Below are 14135 nucleotides of genomic sequence, written 5' to 3'. Positions count from 1 at the left end.
TATGGTTTTCCCCACCAGAATATAGCTAGTTATAGACAGAGCATCCAAATACAAGCAAGAAAGACAGTTCCTATCTTCAAGGAACTTATATTCTAATTGGGGACACATAAAAGGGGGGATGAGGGCAGCTAGGTGGTGAAGTGGATAGAGCTCCAGCTTTGGAGTCAGGAGGACCCAAGTTCAAATCTAGCCTCAGACACTTCATACATACTAGCTCTGTGACCCTGGGGCAAGTTACTTAACACTGACTGCATCTCTAAAAAGCAAGCAACAAAGAAAGAAAGATAAGGGGGGGCTGGAAGAGAGTGGAGGTAAGCAGATGACAAAGAGCTCTGCATATGATGTAGAGGCCTAATTCCAGGCAAGATGAAATGAAAGATCACTTTTGGAGCCCAATGTCCTAGGGGCAGAATCCACTATTCTATATCTGGAGGGGAATGAGGACTATGGCCTGAGTGCTAACAAGATGTAAAGTAAGTTCTAAATAGCAGAGCAGAGACTGTCTTTGCTTTTGTAATTGTATCTCCAGCACTTGGCACATATTAAGAGGGGAATAAATGCTTTTTAAAAACTCATTTATTTACTCATTCATTGATTCATCCCTATCATTCCATTCTGATTTCACATCTTCTCCCAAATTTAACACTCGACCTGCTAGAGGCGTTCCTTGATTTCTCCCTGATTAGGGTCATCCACCTCTTATTCCTTACCCTTCCCATGTGATAGGTGTCCCTCTCACCTGAAGAGGTGACATCACCTCTTTGCCAAGCCAAACCCCTCTTACATGCACAAGTAAATCCATTTGATCTCTTTTTCTCCAGCAGATTGCCTCCCCACTATTATCCCTACTCTCTTATTTGTCATTCTCTGTCTACTGGGTGCTTCCCTAACAATAAACATACTGTGTCTCCTCCATCTTCAAAAAACCCCTCATTTATGTATCTTATATTCCTGTATCTCTCTCCTCTCTTTTGTGGTGAAACTCCTTGAGAAGGCTTTCTATAACCAACCCCTCCACTTCCTTTCCTCTCACTTCATTATCTTCTTAACTCTCTTGTCTGGCTTCTGACGTCATCATACAACTGAAATTACTCATTCCAAAGTTACCAATGATCTCTCTCTCTCTCTTTTTTTTGCTTTTTGTTGAGGCAATCAGGGTTAAGTGACTTGCCCAGGGTCATACAGCTAGTGTCAAGCGTCTGAGGCCGGATTTGAACTCAGGTCCTCCTGACTCCAAGGCTGGAGCTCTGTCCACTGTGCCACCTAGCTGCCCCTATTATAGATTCTCTCTCTCTCTCTCTCTCTCTCTCTCTCTCTCTCTCTCTCTCTCTCTCTCTCTCCCTTTCTTTTTGGAGACAATTGGAGCTAAGTGACTTGCTCAGGGTCACATAGCTAATAAGTTTGAACTCAGATCCTCCTGACTCCAGGGCTGGTGCTCTATCTACTGTACTACCTAACTGCCCCTCAATGACCTCTTAATTGGCAAATAGAACACTCATTTCTTGACTCCTCTCCAGCTTTTAATACTTTTGATTACCCTCTTCTCCTCCATAATCTCTTCTCTCTAGGTTTTCATGAAACTGATCTCCCTTGGTTCTCCTTCCACCTGACTGCTCCTTCTCAGTCTCCTTTCCTGAATCTGCATCCAGGTCATGCCATCTAACATCGGGTATCTCTCTCCCTCACTCCCAGTTTTGTCCTGGGCCCTTTTCTCTTTTCCCTCTGTAGATTTCACATGGCAATTTCAACAGCTCTCAAGATTCAATGATCACATGATTCTCAAACCTACTTATCTACCCTAATCTCTCTGCTGACCTCCAGTTTCCCATCTCTGCATGTGCCTACTGAACATCGCAAATTGGGCGTGCATAAACTCAACGGTCCAAAAACTGAACTCCTTATCTTTCCCCCTCTATCCGTGCCAGGCTTTAGGAGAAAGAAATCTATCTTGTCTGTGATGCTAAGTAAGCACCACCTACAGGCCAACTGTGGGGTGTAATGGAGAGAGCCTGAATCTGGATTCAGAAAACCTCAGTTCGAATCCCAACTCTTCTCTCTACCAGGATTACCTGGGACATGTCCAGGGGCCTCAGATGCCTCTTTTGTCAAAGGAAAGCGCTGGTTTAGATGACTTCTAAACTATCCTGCAGGTTGTTTTCCCCGCTCCCCGAACCCACGGACCCTAATAATCAGGGCAAGCCATGGCCACAAGGTGGCACTAGACTGCGCTCAAAGACCGGCTTCAGGCAGGCAGTCAATACTGGGGGATTTGGAGGGGGGAGAGACCATTCCTGGGTGTCTGGGGAGGGGGCGGCACTCGGGTTGTCTGTCCCGGTCCTCAGGGGCGGTCCTGGGGAAAGAGATCCGGAAGGATCTGAGCCCAGGACACTCATCAGCCAGCCCAGGGCTGCGCCCGGCCTAGAGCAGTGCGTGCATTAGGGTGCTGGGGGCCCACAGAGGAGAGGGAGTTTTCTGGGGTGGAAGGGGCCCCCTAGGGAGTGGAACGGGGATATGGGAGGGCGGAAGGGACTCTCAGCCGAGCTACCGCCGGGCAGGGGGGCGTGCCTCGGGCAGCTGGGGGCTCGCTTTGGGAGGGGGGCTACAGAAGTGGTGGGCGGGCGGGGAGTGGGGGCTCCGGGTCTCTCCTCTCCGGGTCTGCAACAAGGTTGCGTCACCTCTGCCACTGCGGCGCCAGGTTGTCCCAGCGCGCAGCCCGCGCTGCGGGATCCCCGCCCCCGCCCCCGCTTCGGCTCCCGCTCCCGCGGCTGCGGGGCTTCCCCGGCGGCGGGTGGGGGCGGGGGGGCCGGGCCCCGAAGCTCGCCAAACCTGTCCCGTGCTCTTCCGGGAGACGGGAACCGCCGCCGCCCAGGTCGGCCCTTAGTTGCGGGGCCGCAGCGGGGAAGGGGAGTTGGGGGGGGGAACCGCAGCCCATCCGCCAGAGGCGGGGGGGGGGAAGCCGCGCAAAGGGGAGGGGCTCCCGGCGCGCAGACTGGGGCGGGGAGCAGGAGGGGGAGGAGGAGGGGGCTCGGCCCCCGCCCACTATGCAAATCGGCGCCTCCTGGTTGGGGTGGCTGGGGCCGCGCAGGGCTGGATATAAGGCGGCTTGGGAACAATACGTCCGGCTCCCGGCTCCCGGCTTTGATCCCTGGAGCTCCGTTGGTGTGGGAGTGAGTGAGTGAGTGTGTTTGTGTGTGTCCGCGCGCGCACGCCAGTGAGTGAGTGTGTGCATGTGTGTGTGTGTGCATGTGTGTGTGCGCGCGGGGGGTGCATGTGTGCAGGCGGCCCGGAGCACGCGGGGGAGCCGGCTCCCTCCAGGTGTGGGGCCGTCGGAGCCAGGTGAGACATTGGGCTGGTCAACCCTGGAAGGCGGGGGGAACTGGGCGGCACTCCTGGGACCAAGGCACCGACCCCCCCACCCCCGCACCTCCTCGCCCCAAAGTAGCTCGACTTTGGCCGAGCCTGGGAAAGTTTGCTTTTAACTCTCCCTTCCTCATTTCCACCCTCCTGCTCCCCGCGGCCCTTTGCTCTGGCTGCGGGCTCTGCGAGGGGGGAGTGGCCCCAGCGCCCTGCCCTGCCTTGCCATGCCTCGGGACTCTGCTGCCGAAGGGAGGAATGGGGTCAGCTCTCGGGGGAAGGCGCTCGGGCCGGCTAGGGGTGGAGGGCTCTGATCGGCCACCCGGAGGGGGGGGCGTGGATCTGGAGGGGGAGGCGCTTGGGTTATCTGTTTGGGGCTGGGGGATTCACTCTCGGCGCCTGGGGGAGGGAGGCAGGAGGCAGGCGGAGAGGGAAGGAAGGAAGGGGAGAGGGAAGGAAGGGGAGAGGGAGGGAGGCAGACAGGCCGGCGGAGAGGGGGGAGGGAGGGGCGACGGGTCTTCTTCCTGGAGCCACGGCCCCCCAGCCCACCGATGCCCCCATCCCCCCCCTTCCTGCAGGGAGCGGAGATGGACTTCGACTCGTACCAACATTATTTCTACGACTGTGACTACGAGGAAGATTTCTACCGCTCCACGGCGCCCAGCGAGGACATCTGGAAGAAATTCGAGCTGGTTCCCTCGCCCCCCATGTCGCCCCCGTGGGGCTCGGGCTCTAGCCCGGGTGCCTGTTGCTCGTCAGCCGCGAACGGGTCACCCGAGCCATGGCCTGGGGGCTGCGGGGTGGAGGAGGCGGAGGGCCGGGGCTACTCTAAGGCGCTGGCCAGGAACTACGCCTCCATCATCCGCAGTGACTGTATGTGGAGCGGCTTCTCCGCCCGGGAGCGGCTGGAGAAAGTGATGAACGACAAACTCGTGGCGGTCGCGACACCCAAGGGGAATCCGGCCAAGCCAACGGCCTCGGCAGACCCGGGCTGCGGCCACCCGGGGCCCGAAGGCGTGGATCCCACGGCCGTGTACCCCTGTGCCCCGGGCGAACCCAAGCCTCAAGCTTTCTCGGGCTCGGAGAGCCAAAGCGATTCCGGTAAGGACTCAGCCTATCTGGGACCCTTGGGGATAGGGGGAGGGGATAGAGCAGACCTTAGGGTGGCTGCCTGGGCCCGGAGCGGCCAGGCAGCTAGGGAAAACTCGGGTCACCTCTCCCTGCCCCTCCCAGACAGGTGTTAGTGCTGTCTGGAGCCAGGAAGGCTGGACCAGCTGGCTGCTCCGCATCCATCCAGGCCAAAGCCTGAAGGCTGCCCTCTCCACCTTGCCTCTTGGGGCACAGAGCCCCCTAGCCGCTTTTCTCTCACACACGTGGGTGTGTTGGTAAATAGACTGAAGCCCCAAAGGAACAAAAGGGGGTGGGAGTTAAAGGCTTCTTCCTGGGAACTGGGGAAAGGGTGAGACCCCATTGAGTCTGAGGAGGAGGTGTCCCTAGGGCCCCAGTACCAGGGTGTCTGTTGTCCTCTTTCATAGCATCAAAGCATCGTAGGATTTTGGAGGTCATTTATTCTAACCCCCGACTTTTTAGAAGGAGAGGGCCCTGCCCAGAGTCCCACAGCTAGCTAAGTGGTAGGGCTTCCAACCCAGGTCCCCTGACTCTCAGATTTTTCTACTGGGATCTCAGTGGAGTGCAGCAAAGGAATCCTTGGGGCCAGCGTTGCTCCCTTCTTTCTTGGAAGCCCCTCAAAGTCCCCAGGTGTTGAATTCAATAAACATTTAATTGCCTACTCTGAAAAACACTATACTAGCTCCTGGAAGTGAGAACCTATTTTCTGCCAGCAGATGTATCTGTTCAACTTGTTCTTCATGGGATTATAACTTGCCTGGGAACAAAAAGATGAAACCTTAGAAAACACCTATTCCCCTACCCCCTCCTCCTCAGCCTCCCCAAACTGGCACATTTTTATAAGGAAGGCACTCAGACCCAGAGAGGATCAGTGTTACTTACCCATGGTCATGCAGGTAGTAGCTGTCTGGATCTTGCCTCCCAAATCAGCACTTTTCTTAGCCGCCTTGCTGCGTGGAGATGGCAGAATATTCTTTGTCCCAGTTTTGTCTCTCCTTACCTTGGGGACTTTGGGGAATTGAGCTGAGAATGCCAAGTTAGCTTCTGTTAAAGTGGATCTTACTGGTGCCTCTGGCACCTCAGGCTTGGTTAGCCTTTGCACATCTTATCTTTTCTAAGTTAAGAGAGTGACAGATCTTTGCTAAGGACCTGGCTCATGTTTAACTTGCTAATGAATGGAGAACCATCACCCCTGCCCCCCAACCTCAGAGATCCTGGGCCCTAGGAACGGGAGGGTAAACAAGGGCAATCTTGTCCAAAGGGTAGACAGAGGCATGCCAGACATCTTTGAATCCTTTTTTTCCTACACAATGTGGTGTCCAGAGGGGAGATTATGCTGGGATGGTTGGTATACTGCCTTCCATCTACAATAGCCCAGATTGCGGGGGTTGAAAGGGACTCTTAAAGGTTAGGGTCTGACTCCCTCATTTTATAGGGGTGGGGGACACAGGTACTCAGCCACAAGGCCACCTTAGCAAATGGCAGAGCCTGGATTCTAACTCTGGGTCTTTTAACTCTTTAGTCTAGGGATTCTACCCCTACCCTGTACTCTGAAGCTTGTGTTTACTGGTTTGAGCAGGCGGCTGGCTGTGGTCATGGTTGGAAGGGGAAAGAGCTGGCTTTCTCTCTTACAGCCCTGCTTTCGGAATGCCCTGGGGATGCCGATCTGCTGGTGCTGCTCTTAAGCCCAGCTCCTGAATGTACTCTTTTAAACCTTAATGATGAAAGGAATCACTTTTTTTCTACAGTTGCCTCTCACTGAACCTTTTCTAAAGCTGGAGGCTTTGACACCCCTGAGGGTTGCACATCAACCTTCCTTTGTGGGTGTGTTCTGTGGCTTTTTTTTTTTTAATGTTACTTTTCTCCAAGCTTTACTTACTGACCTGGCCTTTCACCTGAACCTGTTTCCAGGGCCCCTGGCTCTGGGACTGGCCACATGGCCTGGGAACAAAAAGCAACAGATTGCAAACAATGAGGGGGGTGGGAATAATGACTGACATCGAAGATCAGCCAATGAGGGGCTGAGGACTGGCTGAAGCAGCATTCCAAACAGCAGTGAACTAGCCAATCCCGAGCCTAGGCCACGAAGAGCTGAATGGGCCAGTTTTATTAATGGGAAATAATGCAATTGTTCCCACAATGCAAGTTTGAGTCACAAAGGGGCTTAAGTATCTTGATATGTAAAGAGCCTAGGAAATGAGTTCAAAGACCCTAGCTTTGGTTCAGTTAGAAATGTGTGTAGGAGAGCTAGGCTGAACAGGCCAGATTTCCTTGCTTCTCACTGTACTTCTGGGAGCCTCCCTCTGTCTTCAGAAGAATTTGGGGGAGTGACCTTCCCAGGAATCGAGTGAGTCAGGTACCACTCCTAGGAGCCTTGCCTTACCCCAGTGGTTTACACAACACTAATAAAAACACCCAAAGGGTTGCAGAGTGCTTAGAGGGAAGCCAGGTGATGTAAGTAGCTAGGGATCTAGATTTCGGGATCAGAGGACCTGGTTTCTAAGAGTAGCTCTGCCTGCTTGGTACCCTGGGAAAGCAGAATGACAGGATTGGCCCATATAGTCTCCCAGGACCCGGGACCCCTCTTGAGTCATAGAAAAGGGTGACAGATGGGGAATCTGAAACTCACACTGGTTAAGTGATTAGCATAGCTAGGATCAGAGCAGGATTTGAACACTGGGCTCTTCACTAGTCCTTTCTCTTGCTTCCCGCTCTGTGAGCCCCTTCCAGTGGGACAGTCCTCCTGCTGATGGACCCTGATGGATAGCTTAGGACTTTGCTAATGGTCCATCTATCCAATACCCCAAGCCTGCCCCCCTTCATTTCAAAACCTGTAGTCCTTCAAAGTCTAGAAAACCTTTTTTGGGCCGGTGTTTGGAAGCCTGGGGGAGGGACCACCTGTGGGTGATGAATAATTCCTGAAGCCCATTGAGCCCAAGGGTGAAATGTTCTTAAGGACAGCCCCTTCCCTCCCTCAGGGGGGAGCCAGGGCACATTTCAGCCCCTCTGTCTGTCTCTGAAAGTCTTCCGCTGAATGAGATGACAGAATGGCGAGGTAGGGGGATAATAGGATTTATAACTTGTGAAAAGTAACAATGGGCCCAGCTCGGGCTGTGCTGGGCAGGAACAAAGGACCCTGCTCGGCCCCTGGACCCCTCATTTACAATTCTGATTGCGCATGAAAGAGTCCGACCAGGGGAAGATCTTTATAGCTCAACTTTGTCCCAGGCTAGTGAGGCACCCTCTCCTCTTCTCTTCCCTTCCCTTCCATGGGGGAGGGGAGAGCCTGGCTAGGCTGGGGACTCTCTTTTGTTCTTATCCAAACCTTGCTGTGCAAAAGGAAATTGGAGACTATTTTTCTTCTTCCACCACTTTGTAGAGAGCAAATCAGCTGGCTCTCAGATCCTGTGTCGCTTGAGAGCTTTGCTGCCTGGCTTGGGAAGTGGTATCATCTGCCTCTTAGCTCTCAGCTCGCAGAGCAAGATACCAAAGTAGGAGGTTCTAGGCTAGCCACATGCCAACCAAGATTGTTGAAATCCCCTCCTTCATTGCCCAGCGAAGGTCAAGTTTTCCCTGGTCACCTGCATCTATAAGTGATCTGTAGTCTCAACTGGAAGAGATCTTCAAGGTCTCTATTTGCAAGTGAGGCAACCAAGGCCATTTTACAGATGGGAAAACTGAGGCTCATGGTCTCTAGGTTACATAGCTGGTAAAGGGCAGGACAGGGATCTGAACGCAGATTTCTTTATACTGTGCCATGATGCTATCAATGATTCCTGCCTCTAATAAAAGTAACTTCTATGGCACTTTTTATAAAGCACTTCCTTCCAAAAACCCTAAAAAATTCATAATGAGTATTAGTATTAATACCCCAACTTTTGGATGAAGAAGCTAACAGCTGGGAAGGTGATTTGCCCAAGTTCTTAAGGATCAAAGGACCTTAGAGGCAATCTAAAGACGGTTCAAGTCTTGCCTCATATGGCTACTGTGTGATTTGGGGCAAGTCATTTTACTGCTGTCATCCTCAGTTCAGGAGGAATGAGAGATGGGGACTAGATGAGCCTTGAGGCCCCTTCCAGTCCTTGATCCTAGGATTCTCCCTCTTTTAAACTAATAACTAGAAAATGTGAGTGTTGTCAGTCCATTATTTTGGTCTTTGTAACCTTAGTGCCTGGCACATAGTAGGCGCTTAATACTTGCTGATTGTTTTTGCCCAAGGTTACACGAGAGTAGTAAGTGCCTGACCTGGGATGTGAATGAACCTGGGTCCAGATCTGGGACTGCTTCCACTAGATCATACTGCCTCACGTCTGTTATCTTTTAGTGTTGTCTGACTCTCCATGACCCCTTTTGGTGTTTTCTTGGCAAAGATACTGAAGTGGTTTGCCATTTCCTTCTCATTTTATAAATGAGGAAACTGAGTTAAACAGGGTTAAATGAATTGAGGGTCATACAGCTAGTAAGTGTCTAAAGCTGAATTTGAACTCGGGTCTTCTTGACTCTAGGGCAGGTGCTTTATCCACTGTGCCACCTAGCTATCTACCTCGTAGGTGCGAGAACCAGGATTTAGGTCTGGGCTACTTGTCACATCTGGTGATCATTCTACTCTACCTTGCAGGCTGGATCTTTCTGGACGCTATTATTTGAATTTTTGAGGGCCTAGGTTTGAATTCTTATTCTAATAATAATGATGGGGGCAGCTAGGTGGCACAGTGGATAGAGCTCTGGCCTTGGAGTCAGGAGGACATGAGTTCAAATCAGACCTCAGACTCTTAACACTTACTAGCTGTGTGACCCTGGGCAAGTCACATGACCCCTATTGCCTCACCAAAAAAAAAAAAGTAATAATAATGGTGGCATTTACATAACACTCTGAAGGCTTGTGAAGCAGCTTGCAGACACTACCAGTGGGATCTCGGCCAAGGTCCTTGGCTTCCATTTCCTTATTTGAACTTGAACCTTTCAAAGCTCTGGAGCTGGAGGACTTGGCTTTGCCTCCTGGCCTTCCACACTTAGGATTACTGGACCAGAGTTGGAAGGGACCTCAGCAATCACTTAGTCCAACCCCTTCATTTGACAGATGGGAAGATTGAGGCCTGGGCAAGGTTGAATCTCGTACAGTGGAGAAATAAGCGTCTGCGGTTGGATTTGAACCCAAGGTTCTGACTCTAGAGGCATTCATTCCCCCATCCCACAGTGGCTTGCCTCCATGGGACCTTAGCCCATTTTACTTCTCCAAACCTCATTTTCCTGATCTGTCAAATGAGGAGGTTGAATTAGGTGACCTGTGGGGCTTGAAGGTCCCCGTCTGTGGTCCTATATACCCACCATATTCTAAGTAGCGTGGTGCACTGGTCTGTTTTTGATTGTGAACTCTTTGAGGCCGGAGATTGGACTTTTTTGTCTTTATCCTTGCATCTTTAGCTGGTAGACACACCCTTGCATCTAGTAGGCATTTTAGTCATTTTCTTTACTTTTTTCTCCTTGGACAGAGGGTGAAGAGATCGATGTGGTGACAGTGGAGAGGAGGCAATCCCTCAGTGTCCGGAAGCCAGTCACCATCACAGTTCGAGCTGACCCCCTGGACCCATGCATGAAACATTTCCACATCTCCATCCACCAACAGCAGCACAACTATGCTGCCCGATTCCCCCCAGACAACTGTCCTCAGGAGGGGACTCCGGAGAAAGAGGCCAAAGAGGAGGAGGGGGAGGAAGAGGAGGAGGAGGAAGAGGAGGAAGAACAAGAAGAAGTAGAGGAGCTTGTGGGTCCTCCAGGGCCTGCCAGCCCCCCATCCTCAGAAATGGGGCCCAGCCAGTCCAGGCCGGCCTCTTCTGACACCGAGGATGTGACCAAGAGGAAAAATCACAACTTCTTGGAACGGAAGAGGCGAAATGACCTCCGCTCTCGCTTTCTGGCACTACGGGACCAGGTGCCTGCTCTGGGCAGCTGCACCAAGACTCCTAAGGTGGTCATCCTCAGCAAGGCCCTGGAGTATCTGCAGACATTGGTGAGTGCTGAGAAGACCATGGCCTTAGAGAAGAGGCATCTCAGGGCACGGCAGCAGCAGCTACAGAAGAGACTCGCTCAGCTCACTGGCCACTAACCTACCAAAAAGACAGAGCTGGGGCTCTCATTGTGGAAAGCAGACTTCTACTTTTCTGCCCTTCCCCCTTGGTAATTTGCACATTTTGGGTCCCGTGGGACTAACTGGACTATTGATCCCAGAATGCACTGTGGCCAAATGCACGCACTCATGCTCACTCACTCACACACACACGCACACACGCACACAATGGCTTGCATTCTTGGAACCTTTGAAAGACTGTCTTGGCATGTTCCACACCCAGCCCCCAGCTCCTCTGCCTCATTTAGGGGGACAGTCTCTGTGTCCAGCAAAGCAGCTGCCTTAAGGGACGGGCTTTGGGGTGCAGCTCCGGGAGAAAGGCAAGGCATGACAGATGCTGAGCGACAGGTGGTGTCCTCCCTGAAATCACACACTCCTCGGAGCTGGGGGGTTGGTCATGGTGAGGGATGCTCCTGCTGGGGCTGTCCCTGTGGGGTTAGCCGAGGACAGCTGGGCTTTGAGGCTGACAACTCAAGATACTTTTTCCAGTGGATACATGAGCTGTTTTCGCTGGAGAGGAGCCTGGAGACTTACTCATGGAGACCCTTACCTCTCTGCTAAACACTTTACAGTAGCCAAGGGGTTGGTAACCTTTTGACGATGCTATAAACTTGAAAACAGAGTCGTATATGGAACTGAAGGCCTGCCTTGGAAGGCGAAGGGGTTAACATGGCCACCAGAACTGTGCCTCTTGGGGTTTTTCGATTGTTGTTGTTGGGTTTTTTTTCAGCAGAGGCTTCTGGTGGCTGGGTTAGAGATACAAGTTGGGAACCTGTTGATACGTCCTCCATCATCGTAGTGACTGAGGGTACTCTTCAGATCTTGTTTAAGTTGGTCTTAGCTGCAAGGGTTTGGGTAGGACCTAGTTCCAGGAGTAGGGCCTGCCTTGGTGTGCACTCCCCCACCCCCCAATCATCGGCACTTATGGCCTAGATGGAGGCAAGTGGTGGGGAGCCTAGCTTGGGGGTGGGGAAGGTCGGAGTTAGAAGATTATTCTGCCTTCTTTCTTCCTTCTGTTTGAAGCCCTAGAGTAGTGGTAGGTTCTGAAGAGCTGTCCCAGTCTTGAATATCTCTTTCCCACAGCATTGATAGCTCCTCCAGCTGTCCTTATTCTTCTGCCTGTTCTCATAGCTTGGCATGACTGAAACTCTTCCTTAGAGTTTCCTTAGAGAGCTCAGGGGCTCAGCTGGTTGGCCGGGCCCTCTGGGAATCTGGCTTTCATTCCAGAGTGGACCTACTGAAATAACCCAGAGCACTAGATATGGAAGATGAGGCCAATGGCAGGTCCCCGGGGTATAATCCCAGACCAAAACCAAATTCTGGTTGCTTTATCACATGAGCTCATGCCCTATCTGGGTTTATTGTATCCAGTTCTGGTGCAATGCCAGTCTGGGGATGAGTTTGAATTTAACTCATGCCAGGCTATGAGATCATAGGATTTTAGAGCTGGAAGGGTCGTTTAATACAATCTTTTCATTTCATAGGTGAGGAAAGTGAAGCCCAGAGGGGGCTCAGAGGTCACAGAGATCGTAAGAGACAAAGCCAGGAATTCAGACCCAGGACTTCTGATTCTCCAGTCCCATGCACTACCTACTATTCTGTGCTGGTGACCTATTGAGGATGTTGTAGAGGGCATCCATCTGTTGGGCAGAGGGTTGAACTAGGTGAACCCTAAGGGCCCTCCCAGCGAAAAGATGCTATGATTCCAATTTCAGGAGCCACCTGACTGGGTAGTGGAAGGGATCAATATGTCAGCCTCCTATAGCCACTTGACAGCTTGACCTTCCGGTGCCTTTATTAGGCCATAGGTTTTGGATTGCCCCCTACGCCCGTCCCCCAAGAACACACATGGTGTGGTTCTGACTGGCACCTGACTCTGGGTGTGAGGAGGGACTGGAAGCTTTGATATCTGTTTCCCAAGTTCTTTCAAGCAGTTGGTGACCCTGGACCCCAGAGACCACCAGGGCTAAAGGGTTGAGGCCCTTCTGATATCCGGTGGGTACACCCTAAGAATGAGGGGCCTATCTTGAATGACGTGATCTCCCTGGGTCGTTCTATGGCCTGTGGAACCAAGGTTGCTGACTTCTTTATTGTCTGTGGGAAGGCTGGGTTGGTGGGATTGGTGGGGTTTGGGTTTATGCCAGAAGCTGCTGTTGGGTGTTGGGTTGGGGAGACTGGTTTCTATACTGTATTTTTGTATGACTTTTGCAAAGTATTGTTTATTGTTTTTGTACAAGAAAGACCTCCCAGCTCATGCCCCTGTTACAAGGGTTTGATTTATTTCCAAAGGCAAATATGCCTGAATTTTTGTACTGCAATTCTTTAGTTGTGATTAACCTCCCAATTAAGAACTGTTCCCTATACCTCTAAACCCTGAACCATCATCAACATTTAATAAAAGATTTCTCAAAGTAGTTGGCGATGTACACTCTCTCCAGGACCCCAGTGCAGTGGGGAGAGCCAGGCAGGTAAAAAAATGTATTGAAGGCTGGCCTATGCTCTGCCTCAGGTCGGACTTCATTAGGTCACAAAGTTCTAGTTGAGGGAGCAGTGGGGGGGAGTAGGACCTCCATAATACAGATGAAAGGATGTAGGGTCATGGATTTGAGGACCTTTGAGGCCATCTAATCGATTACAATTCCCTCGTTTTATACATGGGGAAACAGACCCAGAGAGGGAAAGTGATTTATCCAAGGTTACAAAGGTAATACTAGTCGTGGTATGTGACTTGTTACCTAAGTGACTTTAGGAAAATCCTTTCTTCTCTGGGCCTCAGTTTCCCCATCTGTAAAGTGAAGGGGATACACTAGATACCTCTAAAGGCCCTTCTAACTCTAGATCTGTGTTCCTGTGTTGCTTTCTTTTCTTTTTTTTTTTTAATTCCCTGAAAATGTGTGTCTCAAGTCATTTCTCGGGAGAACGGGGCTAGTTGCATAGCAGTAATGAGGAGTAACAGATGGACAGCTTCAGTCCTACGCTGGTGCCCATGAAATATTTATTAAGAATACAGGAGGGCCTTCCAGCACATGGGTAGATCTTTTTTGGAGGCCTTCTGGAAGGGCCTCCACAGCAGTGGGAGGGGCTGGGGTGGAGGAGGGTGTTCCCCTACTGATGGAGATTTGGTGGTCTTTCTGGAACATAAGTGATTTTTCCCACTTGTTTGAGGAAAGGAAATGGCTATTTTGCCTCCATGCTGTGTGCAACTGTCAGACGGTAGGAAAATCTAAACTGCACAGCTCCTTCCCCTAGGACTGGGCAGTAGCAGAGGTGATATGTTTGGAGTTTAATGTAAGTGGGAGGGGCTTTTTTTCCACCAGTCAATAAATTCTATGAGCTTGTTTTTATTAGTACTTATATAGTTGCATTTTAATATATTTGATTTCCTTTGTAATCCTATGAATTTTATTTTTTACATTTTAAAACATGGTTCAGAGAAGGGGTCTGTAGCTGGACCCAGATTGCCTAAGGGATCTATGATTCCAAAAAAGGGTAAAAAGAAGTTTAGAGGTCATTTAGCTCGCTCCAC

General features: G+C 51.2%; 1 protein-coding gene across 1 annotated transcript; it reads left to right on the top strand.

Moving 5' to 3' along the window:
* Nucleotides 1-3063: 3063 nt before the first annotated feature.
* MYCL (MYCL proto-oncogene, bHLH transcription factor) lies at nt 3064-13023 on the top strand. Its single transcript, XM_020983572.2, has 3 exons — nt 3064-3336; nt 3933-4455; nt 9975-13023. The coding sequence occupies exons 1-3, from the start codon at nt 3244-3246 to the stop codon at nt 10586-10588; spliced, it is 1230 nt and encodes a 409-aa protein (XP_020839231.1). The 5' UTR covers nt 3064-3243; the 3' UTR covers nt 10589-13023.
* Nucleotides 13024-14135: the final 1112 nt, after the last annotated feature.

The sequence above is a fragment of the Phascolarctos cinereus genome, unplaced genomic scaffold (genome assembly GCF_003287225.1).
Source record: "Phascolarctos cinereus isolate Bilbo 61053 unplaced genomic scaffold, phaCin_HiC Scaffold_726;HRSCAF=1367, whole genome shotgun sequence".
Taxonomy (NCBI): domain Eukaryota; kingdom Metazoa; phylum Chordata; class Mammalia; order Diprotodontia; family Phascolarctidae; genus Phascolarctos; species Phascolarctos cinereus.
The sequence above is the reverse complement of the archived record's forward strand: the minus strand, read 5'-3'. Positions and strand labels throughout refer to the sequence as shown.

Coding starts and splice junctions, on each gene's coding strand:
- MYCL (XM_020983572.2), top strand. CDS start 3,244: ATGTGTGTGTGCGCGCGGGGGGTGCATGTGTGCAGGCGGCCCGGAGCA. Junction 3,337..3,932: donor TGTGGGGCCGTCGGAGCCAG/GTGAGACATTGG, acceptor CCCTTCCTGCAG/GGAGCGGAGATGGACTTCGA. Junction 4,456..9,974: donor GGAGAGCCAAAGCGATTCCG/GTAAGGACTCAG, acceptor CTCCTTGGACAG/AGGGTGAAGAGATCGATGTG.